This window comes from Pimephales promelas, chromosome 7, assembly GCF_988280905.1.
Source record: "Pimephales promelas chromosome 7, fPimPro1.hap1.1, whole genome shotgun sequence".
Taxonomy (NCBI): domain Eukaryota; kingdom Metazoa; phylum Chordata; class Actinopteri; order Cypriniformes; family Leuciscidae; genus Pimephales; species Pimephales promelas.
The window spans coordinates 19,203,899-19,220,365 of NC_142775.1; the positions used below are offsets into that span (position 1 = coordinate 19,203,899).

Genomic DNA, 16,467 nt, shown 5'->3' on the forward strand with positions numbered 1-16,467 from the left:
TTCACATACAAACACACGTATGAATCTACTGCCATATTCAAAACTCAACAATTGCTGTGCGCCTCAGCAGGGCTAACTAGGGGTGTACTCGCACTAGGCGATCAGAACCGTGCCTGAGGGCATTTGACCCTCAAATTCTGGTTAGTTTGACTAGTGTGATCGCTCCTAACCGTCCCTGGCCTGCTTGGAAGTGGTGGGCCAGAGCAGGGTTTAGTTAGGCTCGGGTGCGGAACGCATGCAAGGGCTAACTGCACCAGACCACTGAACAGCTGTATGCCACTGTCATCATTAAGACAGCAAACATCTATTACTACTTGGAAAGTAAACTTTTCAATAAATTTAATTAAATCAAGTATATAGTTTATAACAGGTCTGGTTCTCACCTCATTGACGAACAGACATTGTCGTTTGCGAATAAATCTGCAAATTCCTCCATCAATGTCAGCTGCCTCCATAATAATCTTTTTAATATGTGCAGCACAATTGAAGTGAAAATATATTTGCAGCATAAGTAATATATCGGTAACACTTTAGAATACGGTTCCTTCGTTAATGAATAACTACACAAGAACTAATGAGTAACACAATATTAACAATCTAGTAACTATTATTAACTAACAAGAAACTCTGATTAACGAACTAGTAAGTAATAGCGCACAGACGAAAGTGGTAGTTCACTATTAACTAATCAATAACTACTATTTTTTTAATACTTCCCAGAGAACTACTGAAAAAGTTTATTAATAATCTAGTAACTACTATTAACTAAAAGAAACTCTTATTAACGAATTAGTAAGTAATAGCTCACAGATGAAAGTGTTACTAGATACTTCTGTGGGAATTACTAATTATTTGGATCCGTATTATAAAGTGAAAATCATTGGAACTAACTAGTACTCAAGTGTTACTAAAGACATTTTCTAAAAGTTACTAAAGTTCACCAAAAAATCTCAAACATTTGCACAAATCATGACTAGATCATGTAGTAACACTTGAGTAATTACTAGTTAGTTCCAATGATCTTCACTTTATAATACGGATCCAAATAATTAGTAATTCCCACAGAAGTATCTAGTAACACTTTCATCTATGAGCTATTACTTACTAATTATTTGGATCCGTATTATAAAGTGAAGATCATTGGAACTAACTAGTAATTAATCAAGTGTTACTAAAGACATTTTCTAAAAGTTACTAAAGTTCACCAAAAAATCTCAAACATTGCACAAATCATGACTAGATCATGTAGTAACACTTGAGTAATTACTAGTTAGTTCCAATGATCTTCACTTTATAATACGAATCCAAATAATTAGTAACTCCCACAGAAGTATCTAGTAACACTTTCATCTGTGAGCTCTTACTTACTAATTCGTTAATAAGAGTTTCTTTTAGTTAATAGTAGTTACTAGATTGTTAATAAACGTTTTCAGTAGTTCTCTGGGAAGTATTAAAAAAATAGTAGTTATTGATTACTTAATAGTGAACTACCACTTTCGTCTGTGCGCTATTACTTACTAGTTCGTTAATCAGAGTTTCTTGTTAGTTAATAATAGTTACTAGATTGTTAATATTCTGTTACTCATTAGTTCTTGTGTAGTTATTCATTAACGAAGGAACCGTATTCTAAAGTGTTACCAATATATCTATTACGAGGTCTGCAGTGCCAGGGCAGGGTACAAGTCAATGTGCCTAGTGGGAGTACACCATAAGAAGTCAAGTTAATTAGTAATACAGAGAGACGAGCTCTGGAAGAGCCATCTAAATTCTACATTCTAGGCACTCGCAGCACTCGTTTTACTATCTCTCACTGCTATAGGACAGTCCTATGATTCTTATTTGATGGGTCCTACATAAAAACTGCAGCAGTGTTTGTATTTCTGATTGCTTTCAATTTGGGGAATCGCATATTCAGTATTGTTTGGATTTTTCTGAAACCCTTTAATCATGAAATGCAAGATTTTGCGGTTGATAAACTGAACAATAAGGAAATGTGTTACCTTTGCCTCCTTAATTCCAGGACAGAGTTTACAGATGGTGGCTACTGCCGTATCTTCAGACACGATTTCGTGTCCATCCTCATCAACCAGAGCAAACTCTGCCGCCAACCAGTTCCGCCTCATCTTGCTTCCAATGCTGGACTCTCCAACCCCTCCATCACCTCCACTCCCTCCTCCAATGGCACCAGGGTGAGACAGCAGGTACCGCAACCCTGTCACCCAGATGTTGGCCACATCGGCAGAGAGAGCAACCAGGTCCAGAGACTGATACTCATCACCATGAATGATGGAGAAGGCTGCTTCTTCAGCCAGGTGATCTGATGGGCCATTATGAAGAAAGGTCTCTGTGCTTTTCCCAGTGCGCACCTCCCGAATGGCGGAGATGTCAAGTCGGGCTCGGTCACCATCTTTCTTGGAGGGTTCCCAACGAAGGCAGGCCAGGTCAGGGTCTAAAGTGTAGAATCGCGAGTAGATGCGCGAGTTGGGACGGACCTTCTTTAGCTCGCAGCCACCCTGCATGAAGGCAAGGCAATCTGCAGCACTGCTCACCTTCTTTTCTGATGGAATACTGCTAAAGGAAACCGTTTTCTTCCTCCCACCACTGACCTTAGCCACTGAAGGGTCCTTGGGAGAAAAGAAAGAAAAACATTAAGCACCATGTGACCCACAAATGAAGAAAACTTCTATGTCATTCAACAAAGAGTTGTTTTAGTAAAGCATCTTAGCAACAAAGCAAGATGGAAATCATCTCATTCATCACAGAAAGCTTTGTGTTCAATCATGTATCTAGGTTTAAGTCCAAACAAATGTGGCATGTTTCAGCATGAAATTGCTTTTTCACAAAACCAACGAGGCAAAATTTGGACGTTAATGGAACTTCATGCCATCTAAGGGAAATGAACAGTGCTATGAACTATGGCCTATTTAGAATAAACCAACCACATTCTACATTACATCACTGACTACACTGTAAATGATTTCTGTTGTTTTCACAGGATTATACTGTTTTTCTCAACAGTTTCTTACTGCATAATCTATGTACAGTAAGTTACAGTAGATTTAGTTGTTTTCACAGTATTAAATTGTTTTTTCAACAGTTATGTACTGTGCACACAGTTGACAGTATGTTACTGTAGAATTGCAATGCATTCTGGGAAATTATCAGTTACTGTTAATCTAAATACAGCAGTGCAATTGACCGCGAAAAACACCACACACAGTTCCACGGGTAAAATTGCTAGCCTACTAATGTTATTCTTACATTTAAAATAAAAATGTAGCACTGGTTGACCATTAACAGTCATAATTTATGACATAATTTATGTCAGTGGGGTGTGCATGAGAGCATATTTGACTTTGGAAGAGTTTCTCTGTCGTGTCAGTGGTGCTGCTGTCTTTTCTGCCGACCTGCAACTTCTTCATCTGGTAAGTATTGAAACTTTGGCAAAAACATGTCCCACTAAAAAAAGTGCTAATTCTGTTGGAAATTAATAACATTTTCATGAATGAAAAGAATCAAGTTTATAATCAGGGGGTCCTTTGCACATATGTAAGGTTCTTTTATAGGTTTATTTTTCATTTTTATTATTTTATTGATTATATGCTGGCCCATTGCCTACAAAATCAGCTGTCCTCGGATAGGAGATAATCATTTCAACTTGATTAAAAAAACAAAAAGGAATAATTGAATTGAATAATATATTTACCACACAAAAGAGTACATTGCAATATGTATTAAAAACTACAAACAGTGAGTTTTGAACAATATTTACTATTATTTTGTGGTTGTTCAAAATGTGTCCCACATATTCGTCACCACCGTCAGATATTTATAAAAAGTAATAAAATCAGGCAACTACAAGGTCAACTACATTCCTCCATACCCCATTTTCAAACCTTCAGCTTTACAGCATGCTTCAAGATCACTCAAGCTCCCGTAATTTTGCTATTTTCTCTTAAACTTGTTCATATATTTGGGCACTGCTACTGTCACAACCATAACATGTCAACACCGTCACTTTTGTATAGAAAATATTAGATTAGATTATGACATAATTGTATACTTTTTAAGAAGAGGTCTGAAGTAGCTAGCAACAGAGGGGAAACAAGATGGCTATAATGTGAACAACTCATGCATATCATGTGAAAGAGTAGTTTTTGTCACCACCGTCAGACGTCACCACCGTCAGGTTTTCTATCTGACGGTGGTGACATACCGTGTGACGGTGGTGACAAAACCCCCCAAATGGTCTATAACAGAGGCTAGAATATAATTGTTGATCACAATAAATACCAATATATTATCTGTAATGTTCCATTCACCTCTTTAATATTTTTATTTATTTAATTCCCCCCATATTTCTTCCATACAGGCTTACACTGCATGCTACTATTAGCGCGAGTGAGAGTGAGGATGTTTCCTGATATCCTCACGGCTGTGGTTCAGCTGCAGGAATACAGCAGTTCTAATCTGAACACGTTTGATGCGATTAAATTGTGTTTCATGACGTTCATTTAGATTTTTTCCCACACTAAAAATTTGTTAAAGCCTAGCATGGATAGGAGCAGCAATAACCCCCTTGGGGTAAACAGAACAGAACCAACATGAATGTTTTGCAGATTATTTCAAAATTAAAAGTACAATATAATTCGAGAATTTATTCAGATTCTTGGGGAATCAGAATGTCAAGTCCTGACTGACGAGTGGTGCTGGGGAGGGAGGAGGGTAATGAGCTCCTGATAAACGTGATAGCTGCTGATAATACTGAAGGAGCTTATATATGTGTACAGTGATAGGCGTCATATTCCTATAGGGGGAGGTGGATCAGCTAATAGTCGGCTGATGCGAGCTTGAATAATGTGACCTGCCAGAACTAACCAGAACTAAGGATGCACATAGTGCAGCTACTGCCTACCTACACAGCACATAGTATGCACTATCCATTCCAGGCTATGCATCTCCAATGACTAAAGCCAAATGAAAATGGCATGACATCATTTAAACAAATCTAACATTCACTGTAATTACCCCCAATTTCATAGTCATTACACTCAACTTTGACTTTATGTATTTTCGAAAGTTATGGCTAGGCAGCAGCTATCTGTAGAGGAGAGAAGGAGAAGAAACAGGGAATACCAAAAAAAGCTGAGAGAGAAAATACACAGTGAGGCAGAGTTAAATGAGGAATACCTCATAAAAGGAAAAAAATGTTTATCACAGTGCTCAAGATTGTTATTTTTTGGACCAAAGAGTTAAATGAAGTTGTTAAGCAAGAATTGATTGACTTGAGTGGTATACATTGTGGAATTGTATGTTGTAAAGAGGCCACAGTCACCACCGTCAGATTAATGTCACCACCGTCAGTTCTAAAGTCACCACCGTCAGAGGGAGTTTTATTGGTTTTAAATGAATATACTTGAAATATGATTCTTCAGTGCTGTTGAGTTATTAAAGTAATAGTCTCTTTTAATACAAAAATATGTTTGTTAAATAAAACAACATTAATTTTTCTATTTAGGCTTAAAGTAAATGTTGTTTGATGTTATATCTTTTAAAGGAGTACACGCAAAACAGTATAAAAAATGAACAAAAGTGAATATTCAACATTTAACAGCATATATGTGTACCAAGAATGCCAGATAATGATTTAAAAACTCTAAATACATATTAGACCAAACAAATAAAAAATAATTTGCTATTTATTTTGTCTGACGGTGTTGACAAAAACAAAGTGATAACTGGAGAAACGCCTATTTTATGAAAAAAATACAAAATGAGGAGGTTGCACCGGTGCATTGCAGAACAGCCAAGACCTTGCTTTATAATGATATACCTTCAGATTTTGTAATTTAACTAACTTTTTATTTTCAAAATTAAAACCTGTTTTATCCAAATTCCCAAGAATCACTGGTATGCAAACGGATTCTAGCTAATAATAACTTTAAAGTTATTTAGAATAGCTGACCACGATTTCTATATTCAATTTATATTCTAGACATTTTAATATAATATGTATATGATAGGCTACTCTTCAATGTAGCCATTTGGGATGTTACTGTAAATTCAAATACATTAGTACAAATGACCGCGAAAAATAACCACAACAAGCTGCCATTTTATGAAGAACTCTTCAGTTCCCTTCCCTCTGTAAGAACACGCAGGCCGTGCATCGCGTCGCTGTCGGTCGGCAACGTTTTCGCCATACATCTGGTTAGTAATTCATATTTTTATGCAAACCATATGAGTTAACAGATTACCGTTAGAAAGAAGTGGCCGCGGAATGTTCGATAACGTCTGTATAAGTCAGACGCGGATTTCTTTTATGTTGATAGCCTTACTTGATTAAATGTGATTTTATTAACATATATTTCATATGTAACCTCTTATACGGTCAAAATGGTCTAATCATTTTGTTATTTACCACGTTAAGTCGGTGGAAGCGCCAGCACGTTCATTATTTTATGACTTACAGGGGTTAGGAATTGATAATCGATAAATGTATCCTGAAATCGGACATCCAAGGTTAGGATTCGGATTTATTGTTATAAAATTAAAGTGCCGATTCCTCTTATTGATTTTTTCACGCTTATTTTCGTGTAAATCCTGACCTGGCGTTCTGCCATTATAACGTTAAGTTACCTCAGTGATAAAGTTGGACCGCGGAAAGCGCCCAAGGTGTATTTTTGTCCAAAATACAAAGCTATGTGTGACATTTACAGTATTTGTTGTGGTCTTTGTTAATCTTTGGTTATCATTAACGACACATACACGAGGGAGTTAGCCTGGTGTTGAACACTTTACTAGCGAACTTAGAATCAACAACAACAAAAAAACCCCGGGTCATACCAACTACACAAACTGCCTGGGGGTGTTCCGGTAGGAACCATTCACTGCATATACTACAGTATTGTCGGCTATAATATCATTTTTTTTTTTTACTATGTGTAAACTGACATGTACTCATTTGAAGGGAACGATGTCTTGTCAATCTTTTTTTAAGTCATGTAACTTAGTATCACACAAGCAAGATTTAGCCTACGTTTTCACGTGATCGTAAATGAATTGATTTTAAACAACAGTCCAACAAACAAGATTTTAGTATTAAGTGAATTACACTTTAGACATCATTTTGTCTGTTTTTGCTGTTTAGCCAAAACAACAACAAAAACGTACTATATTTTAACTGTCTTGTCTGTTCTCCTTTTCCACAGGTGTGAGCTGTGCATGTTAAGAAGACCCATATCCATCTTGACGACCGATGAATTGTAAATCTAATCTAATTTAATTATTCTATTTATCTAACTACTACCTTGGTCCAGTACTGACCCACTGAGAACATTTTAAACGGATTTTTATCCATCTGTGAATTTTGTCTATCTGCAAGTTGTTTAGAATTGTTGTGTGAAAATAAACGTTACAGTACAGTTTAAGGTTTAATTGCATAAAAGCTTGGATAGAAAACTTCCTATTGCAAAAGTTAGAACATAAGTCTGCATATAAATAATTATTGATACCGTAATGCAAGTTTTTCATGGCACATGTGCATGATGAGGTTGTTTTGTGTTTATTTATTTTTTTTTTTTAAAGGACACTGGATAACTTGTCATTTTGTTATACTCATCTGGATTGGTGGTTTACTTGTCAAAGCTTTTATAGTTTATAAGTTTATATGTGTCTCCCAGCCCTGCAAATCTGGTCCCTTAGATAGAAAGCAGCCAAAAACCCTTTAAAATCAGCAACTGACCAGTTAGACAGTCTATCTCAAACCAATAGACAATCTTAGACTAGTTTAAGCTGTTTTACCCCAGCAGGGAGTGGGTGGATGAGTTGTTATGAACTATCTTTCTAATAGATTGATCAGATAGCACCCCTTTAATCTTTTCTATTTTACCTGTTCATGATAATTTTTGCATGTATTTATGCATAATTGTTCATGATTGTCATGCATGATTTTTATTGTATTATATTACATTTTTATTATTAATGTATTTAATTGTATTAATGTATTTAAATGTATATTATGTAAATGTACTAATGTGTTTGAAAATACACAATAAACCTTGTGCAGTTAAAGCTTCAATTGTTCTTTTTTCTATTTCCCATTAACAGTTAAAATAATATTTCTACGGATTTTCTACAGGTTACACAGTAGCACTATAAAATAAATACAATAACATTTCATACTATACAGTATTATTAAAAATTAACAGTGTAATTCTGTACTTTAATATGGTAAGAAATTACAGTAAAATAATGTTATTTAATTTGCAGTATGCTTAACAGTACTGTAGTTAGTGTTACGGTAATTTTACTGTTAAATGAAATACAGCAAGTACTGGATAATTGTTGCCAGTAAGTTACTGTTAATTTGACAAGAAATTTTTTACAGTGTAGCAGCACTGGACTGTGTACTGCCATTGTCAGATGCTAAAATAACCCTGTTTTCCCCCCTCTGTTATCCTAAATTTTGTATTTATTTTAAATCATTGCTAGCTTTGTATGTGACTTAACTATATTTCAGTATCCATATTACTTTTATGTAGGAAGCTGAAAACTCTGTCTTCAAAATGAAACAAAAAAATGCTGTGCAAATATTCAAGTTTTAATGAATTCCCAAATACAATGATGCGGTTACATTGATTAGCAATTATGACTATTAACATTTGAAAAACAGTTATTTGTTGCCAATAATTTCACCCCAAAGTTTCAGAGTGATGATATGATAATGAAACTCATTTTAAACACCATATGATAAATTATGGTGGAAATATCACCTTGCCTGACCTACTGAAAGGAAAGGAGATAAAAGGTGTATGCTTCCTGGGGCTGTTGCTGTTTAAAAAAAAAAAAAAAAAAAAATTGCTTGCAGTACTGGCCTACTTATTTCCTAATACCTAAAATCGAATCTACAGCAAAGGCTCCTGATGGAAACACATTATGTCATTGCAGTAGTGATAATGTGTAATCTAGGATTTCCACCCAAAGCTATTTGACACTAATCAGACTGGCTCTTAGATGCAAGGAGTATTCATGTAGAAGTCAATGAACTTCAGACATACCAGATTTCAAAGATGGGCTTAATACAATTAAGACATGAATGGTCCCATTGGAATGTCTTCAGTTACTCTGTGTGTCATAACTATTCAAGTCAACCAGACATATAATTTATCTAAAAATATGCAAAAAAAAAAAAAATTCAACCAAAGACTCAACCATATCTCTCTACTAAGGACCAGAATTTCATGTAAACTTGAGAAGTGAGCTCTTGTGACTTGGGCCAGTAAGCACCTAACTAGCAACCAGCTCCAGCACCTTAGCAACAAACTAGAAATGACTAGCAACACATGGCATGCCACAACACATGGCACATAGCAGGTTTATTGCACATGGAAGATTGACTGTTGTAAAAACAATCTAATTTATTGTAAAATGTAGTTAATAAAAATACACTATTAATTTAAAGGAATTTTCTTTATTGACCTTTCAAAGGTGTTTTTCCTGTATTTTGAATTATGCATTTCATTTTGTTAGGTTTTAGGGTTAAAGAAAATGTCTGTAACGGAAAACGTACAAGTAATTTTCTTCCAGGACAAAATTTTTCAACATTTTTTTTTTCTTATGTAACGGAGGCCAGCTAGTAGTTGCTGTGCGAGTAAACCTCACTCCCCGATCTCAATAGGCGCTCTAGCGACAGACACTAGAGGCTGCAGTCTTTAGCCTCCTTGTTAGAGCGCCTGACTCTCACGCCGGAGACCCGGGTTCGAGGCCCGCTCGGAGCGGGGCGAGTAGGACCCGGGTGTGAGGGGTTACATTGGTGCCATGACCCGGATGAGAGTGAGGTTTAGGGGGGTGAGTGTAACGGAGGCCAGCTAGTAGTTGCTGTGCGAGTAAACCTCACTCCCCGATCTCAATAGGCGCTCTAGCGACAGACGCTAGAGGCTGCAGTCTTTAGCCTCCTTGTTAGAGCGCCTGACTCTCACGCCGGAGGCCCGCTCGGAGCGGGGCGAGTAGGGCCCGGGTGTGAGGGGTTACACTTACACTGTAGTTTCACATTCACATGCTTCAATTTCTGCTTCTTTATTATTACAATTCATATACTTGTCAAAGATAAAACTAGCACCCACAGAGCTTTAACAAACACCACAATTCTGGAGTTCTTCCGCTGAGAAAAACCTCCTTGACATTCAGACCGGAGAAGCATAGAATCAGATAAGGTCAGAGAGTACAGTGTGCAGCCACTGAACACTCTGACATGCTCATTTGTCTTAGTTTGTCTGTTTATCATTCAGCTGGCAGACTCCATTCCTCAAAGCTGCCGTGCTTCTGGATCAGAACCTGCCTCATGAGCCGACAGCCTGCCGCTGTGAATCCAGGTCAGCAGGTGTTTGAGCAGACTGGGTGATAGCGGGACTGAAGCAATCGGGGTGAGCCAAGCAGTACAAGTCGCGCAGGTTAGCAGCCGTGACAACGCAAGTCTAAAATGCAACTTTAGTGGTTAGACTACCAAGGGCACCATGAGAAAGAGGGCAAAAATAATCAGGTCACTCATCTGTCCATCCATCCATGCCACCGACCCATCAGGGTTCTCCAGGAAAGTCTGCAAAGCTTTTAATGTATCGTTCTGGCCTAAAAGGACATGAATCAGACTTAATCCCCCTAAGCGCACTTCACATTGCATTGTTTTTTTTTTAAAACATAAATGTGTTTTGTTTTTTTGTCTTTTACAACCTAAGAATGGAGAGTCTGCTGGTGAGGATGACAGTATGAAAATGATTGTAAGTGAGTTTGGAAGTGTTAGAAGAAAAGCCGAGGAATATGAAAAAAAGGGTGAGGCACATTGCAAGGGTACCAAAAAAAGAGAGAGAGGTGGAGGGAGGAGTGCAACAAAACACAAAAACACTGCTGGAAAAACTAGGTAGTAGGTAAAATACCATGTTTCCTCAATATAAAAATGACTCGGACATTATAAGCAATTTCCCACCATTAGTCTGAGAGGAATAAGAGTATCAGATACAGCAAGGGGAGCTAGGAGATGAAGTGTGGTTAAATTTAGATGTGCTCCCATCTCCACTTAATCAAGAAAAAGAGGAGGAGAGAAGAAAAGGAGCACAGGCACTAGAAAAGAAGGAGATAATAACTGGAGGTTGGGTGGACAGAGAAACTGAGGACAGAGGAGAAAATGAAGAGTGGCAAGGGAAAAAATAATAGCACTAAAACGCGAACCCTTGGTCTAATCCTACAAGAGCAGACTGATTTTAATAACATCCCTGCCCTTTAAGGGACATTTTCAAGCTCATCAGTGATTTGGCAGCTAAAACCCACAATGACATCAGCATTCACTACTTCGGAGTCCTCACTGAACCTTTCCAATGCTTTCTGAAGCTTCACTCTTTCACACAGCACAGTGTTTACTACTGTCATCTGCTTGAAGCCAATTCAAACACTCAAGACTGAAAGGAATACAGTCAATACATTTTACAATACATGGGTGTGCAAGAAGATTTCAAATCAGCATTTCTAAATGATTTCTGAAGGATCATGTGACACTGAATATTGGAGTAATGGCTGCTGAAAATGTAGCTTTGCCATCATGGGAATAAATTGTATTTTTGATCAAATAAATGCAGCCATATAGTGCAGGGCCATAACCACCATAGGCACATTATGCATCACTCTGTATGTTGTTAGGATGACAACATTTTTTGTCTGACAGCTTCAGCAGTCAAACAGCGCTTGTCAATGTCAAAATGATGGACAATCAAATCAAAGTAGGCGGGTTTTTACTATTCACCGAAGCAGAGCGTAAATTCCAGTGACAAGTGTCAGTTTCATGTTGAAAGAGAGTGAGGTAAAATGTAGTGAACTAAATACATGTCGACTGTTTTGCATTAGAAATTTTAAACGCTGAAAAAACTGTAGTATACAGATATTGCTCTGCATGAGTTCAAAGTGTTTCTTTTGTGTTCAGCAGAGGAAAGAAACTACAGGTTTGGAACAACATGAGAGTAATTGATTACTGTAAACTTTTCCTTTGGCACACAGCATATCCATCCATGTATCAGCTCATTAACCCACTCACAACACAGTCCACTAACCCCACCCCAAAATACCACCCCGTACCACTGACTTCCTCAACTGGGACTACACCTGTGGCTGTAATCCACTCCAGCCAAGCCACGGAACAGAACTCCAATCCAGCCAATGATCCCAGCTCTGAGAAAGCAGTAGATTAGTGCAGCCGCAGCGCTCCCACCCCATGAGACTTGAGGGGTAATCCGTGCCGGATGGAGAGCCAGTGATTTAGTAGGGTTAGAGGGTAACGCTCATGGATTAACTGACAATGGGTTTAGCAAGCCGTCAATCCTACTGTCCAACTAATTGAAAATGCTGATGTATGGATCAAAATAGAAATATGTCATGCAGAATATGAGGCAGAGCTGATCTCTTGACATTGAGCTTGTCTATAAACAGCTTGAGGGATGAAATGTGTTGTTAAAGCAAATATGAGTACAGCAAAAGAGAGATTATCAAACACCTGTTCTTCCCAGGAGCAAAATATAGAGGATGGTAGCGAAGGTTGTGCATAAAGACTACATTAAATTCATCTAGGTACCCTAGGTACCCTTCACTTTTTCTTAGTAATACTGATGAGTAATTTAATAAAAAAGTAGAGCAGAGTGTGAAAAAAAAAATCTTCCAGCAGAAAGTGAATAACTCTTCCCTAATAACAACTGGCAGCTATGGAGAATTCAGTGCTCCAACTCATCACTTGGAAATTGCTTTATAATTAAATGTAAGCTGTAAAACTTAAACAGGACTTTGATATGATTACACTCACTGAAACCTCTGTTATACCTGTCTGTCCTGGAATTGAGAAATAGTTGTATTACTTACTTCACACAGACGCATCATTGCCCTATAATCTAATCTATGTCGACTCATAAACATAACATTTTCTGGGTGTAAAAGTACTGGAAACCATTTGTAGAGGATATAAATGTTAAACCATATGAGACAGCCATTCAATAAATTGATTTATGAATGGTGTTATTCGGCGTTCAAAACTTTAATGATTTCTATTAGCCTTGCAACAACTATTAATAATCTAGTAGTTTCCAGGATTTATTATCCAAACTGCTTTACTTCTAAGCAGATGAGTTTTCTGCGAGCCAACTAGAAGCTCTGGAATAGAGAAAAGCAGTTCACGTCGATAAGCATGATTGCAAACTAGCGTGGCTCGTCTCACACGATCAAGTAATTGCAGACCATTCCCACAATCAGGCTCCTCTTATCACAGCCTACACATTCATCAGCCTACACCGCTTCACAGGTTCCATTCTGAAAACAATCAGTCCTCAGGCAGTTTTCAAAGCTACCCCGAACAAGCAGAGAAAAGCTCAGATATGCCACTTACTCACACGTCTGCCAAGAGTGATTTTCAGGCACTATTTGTTTTCTAAAAAGCTCCTCAGCAGTCATACTTTCTTAGACCGAAGAGAGAAAGACTTAACTAGTTAGCTAAACCAGAGGATCTCAACCGGAAAGCTGTAAAACTGGGTCACAGGCCTGTGCTAAAATGTACATAAAAAAAATGCAACTAAACATTAAATAGGCAAAGAAAATCAAGATTGTGCGTCCCAACAAACTACAGTATTTTGGTGCATTCATCTGTCACTTACTAATCATTAATATTAATAAAATATTTGGCCCAGTGTCTTCCTGTCAGGCTGGTAAATCACACTTCTGTTGTTTATGCATTTGAAGAATTGTCAATTACAAATCTGTCTATAAATTTTGATTTGGTGGGCCACATTTTAAAGGCACTTATTAAAATTATTTTCTTTGCAACCATAAACAGATCACAGTTAGTTTAAAGAATATACTATAACTTGGCAGATTAATTCTTGATGATGATTTACAACCATGATGACTAGAATAATAAATGGTTTGTTATATTATGTTATATGTTATGTTGTTTATCAATGAAACTATTTATTGAACATTTTTGTCATTTGCTTCCAAACCTCTATGACCTTTTCTCCCATAAAATACAAAAGAAGATTTTTTTGGCCGTGTTGCAGGTTCACCACCACTGTCGATTAATGGGTACATCACTCAAGATATGTATATCATTTTAAAATGTCTCAAACATGGTCTTAAAGACCAGTTCTTTACATTTTTGGTATTAACAGGTTTTTTACTCAATTCGGTGATGACGTCACGTTGGGGAGAAGTGGAGGAAAGGGCGCCTCAGTCTAGTATTAGAACTATGGCGACTGTCTTGCGAAAAAACGGGCGTATATGTTGGCGTAAGATTATGCTTACACTTCTCTCACCACCTGATTTATGAAGCTGTGCGTACCTTTTAAATCCAGGTGTACCAGGTGATAAATGTACTGTATATATTCAAGTCTCTGCTTCCCCCACGCCCGCATTTTACGTCATGGACACACGGAAGACGGCAAGAGAAACTTCCCCGACGTGGAGCCGAAATGACATCACAATGCATTATTTTACAGCACGTGTTTTGAAACAATTAGCATTTAATTTCGTATCACGTCACATGTATTGGGGTGTACAATAGTCATGATGATGATGTAATGTGGAGTACCATTCATTTGCATTAATAATTGCATGGAAATTTGGAATATTCTTCTTCTTATTATTCTTCTTCTTATTATTATTATGATTTTTTATAATTAAAGACACTTATTGTTATTTATTGTTATTTTATTATTTTGTCAGTCTGAATTATTTTTTGGTCATTGAAAGCCTTTTATTACTGAACCCAGTCCGTGCGCACCCACCCTGAAACGTCAGGTAAAGTGCACAGGCTCGCAACTGAAGGAATAAATATGCCTACAAATCAAATGCTTCGGTAAAGTCACACAAATTAAACATTGAAGTCCATGTTGCACAAAAATAAACACTGAAGTTTATAATATGTTGTTGTTTTTTACAGTGGGTCATAATATATCATATCTTTTAGTTTGTCAGTGCGTTTTGTGGTGTTAGGAATAGGTTTTCTGCGCATTTCCACACTAACTCAAAACGAGCGTACATGTACACCGCCTCCTGAGCTGGCGTCGGATTTGAGCGTGCCGTACGTCAATGTCCATTTTTATAAATGTATTTGCTGTAAATTTGCAAAAGAGTTGGTGAAGTGCCCTGGTGACTTGCTATTAGTGATGGCAAAATGAGACTTCCTGAGCCACTGAACCTAAAAACTGCAGTTTGGGGTGGGAAAAGGAAGGATTACACTAAATTTTTATTGAGAAACAAAAAATGTTGTTAGTGTGTTGGGGTTTAGACAATTCCTCTTTTGGGACAAAAACATCTCCAGCCTTGGAAAAGTTCCTTTCACAAGGTACAGAGGATGCAGGGGAACATAAAAATGCCAGTGCCAGCTGGTATAAATGAAGATACTGATACTTCTGCTGAGCCCAGAAACGGGAGGATCTCCTCTTTCTTGCTGGCTCCATTACCAGAACAAATCCAAAAAAGGGCAATCCAAAACAAAAATAGCACAGAGTGAAAACTCAACGTTTTCTTTATATCTAACATGTGACAGTAGTGACAGTGATCATGACGTTAGTTCAGATAAGTACCTTTGTCACAGTGTCGTAGTACTGGTAAACTTTGTCTTTGTCAGTGTTTATCTCTTCCTCCGGTGAACATGTTGTTGCAAACGTAGTCGCCGCATCCACTTTGGTAAATTCTCTCCCCAAGGTGACGTAATGCAATGCATTGTGGGGGAAAGGAGAATCGTTGCAAACCGCTGTAAGATAGTACCTTCTTTTTCGTATATAATTCCATTCTGTGATGCCCAACAACATAAAATATAACATGGATATATGGATAATGTGGAAAACAGTTTAAATGTTTATTACCAACAAGCAAATTGCACAAATTTGTTAAAAAATTAACACAGCTTTTAAACTGTTTTGTCTATACAGTGAAGGTCGATAGGGTCTGATCTTGTTCTAATCTGAACCACTGCTTATGCTACGTTCACACCGGACGCGAATAGCGCGTCAAATTCGTGTCTACCGCGTCTAGTTATACGCTTGACCACTTTGAATCCATTTGTGCGTCAAGAGCGAAATTGACACGCGTAAAAAAACAAAAGTTTGAAGCTAAATTTACGGGTGTGACGCGCGAAATCTATTGGCGGACATTTTTTTTTGTGTCGACCGAGTATTCATCGAGAGAGTCACCGCTCTGTATTTACTCTGGAGAGCGAACCGTTTGGCGAGTTTCACCATTTGCTCGCTCCAGGAGCTGTGCCTGGATGACGGCCGTTGTCAGCAGTACTTCCGCCTGTCCCGCGCCCAGTTTGATGACCTGTTGTCCCGCATCGGAGTGAGGATCACCCTCGCCCTCGTCCATCTAATCTGTAATTTATTTTTGTTTTGATGATAAATAGAATCAGCCTCCAAAAGTTTATTAACCTGTCCTGTGATTTTT

General features: G+C 37.6%; 1 protein-coding gene across 1 annotated transcript in view; it reads right to left on the reverse strand.

Annotated features, from left to right (window-relative positions):
- Nucleotides 1-16,467, reverse strand: part of plcl1 (phospholipase C like 1) — a 75,238-nt gene that overhangs the window by 18,740 nt on the left and 40,031 nt on the right. The window contains exon 2 of the mRNA XM_039655565.2: nt 2,001-2,624. Within this exon, the coding sequence (XP_039511499.2) occupies nt 2,001-2,624 (624 nt within the window). The remainder of the gene's footprint in view (nt 1-2,000; nt 2,625-16,467) is intronic.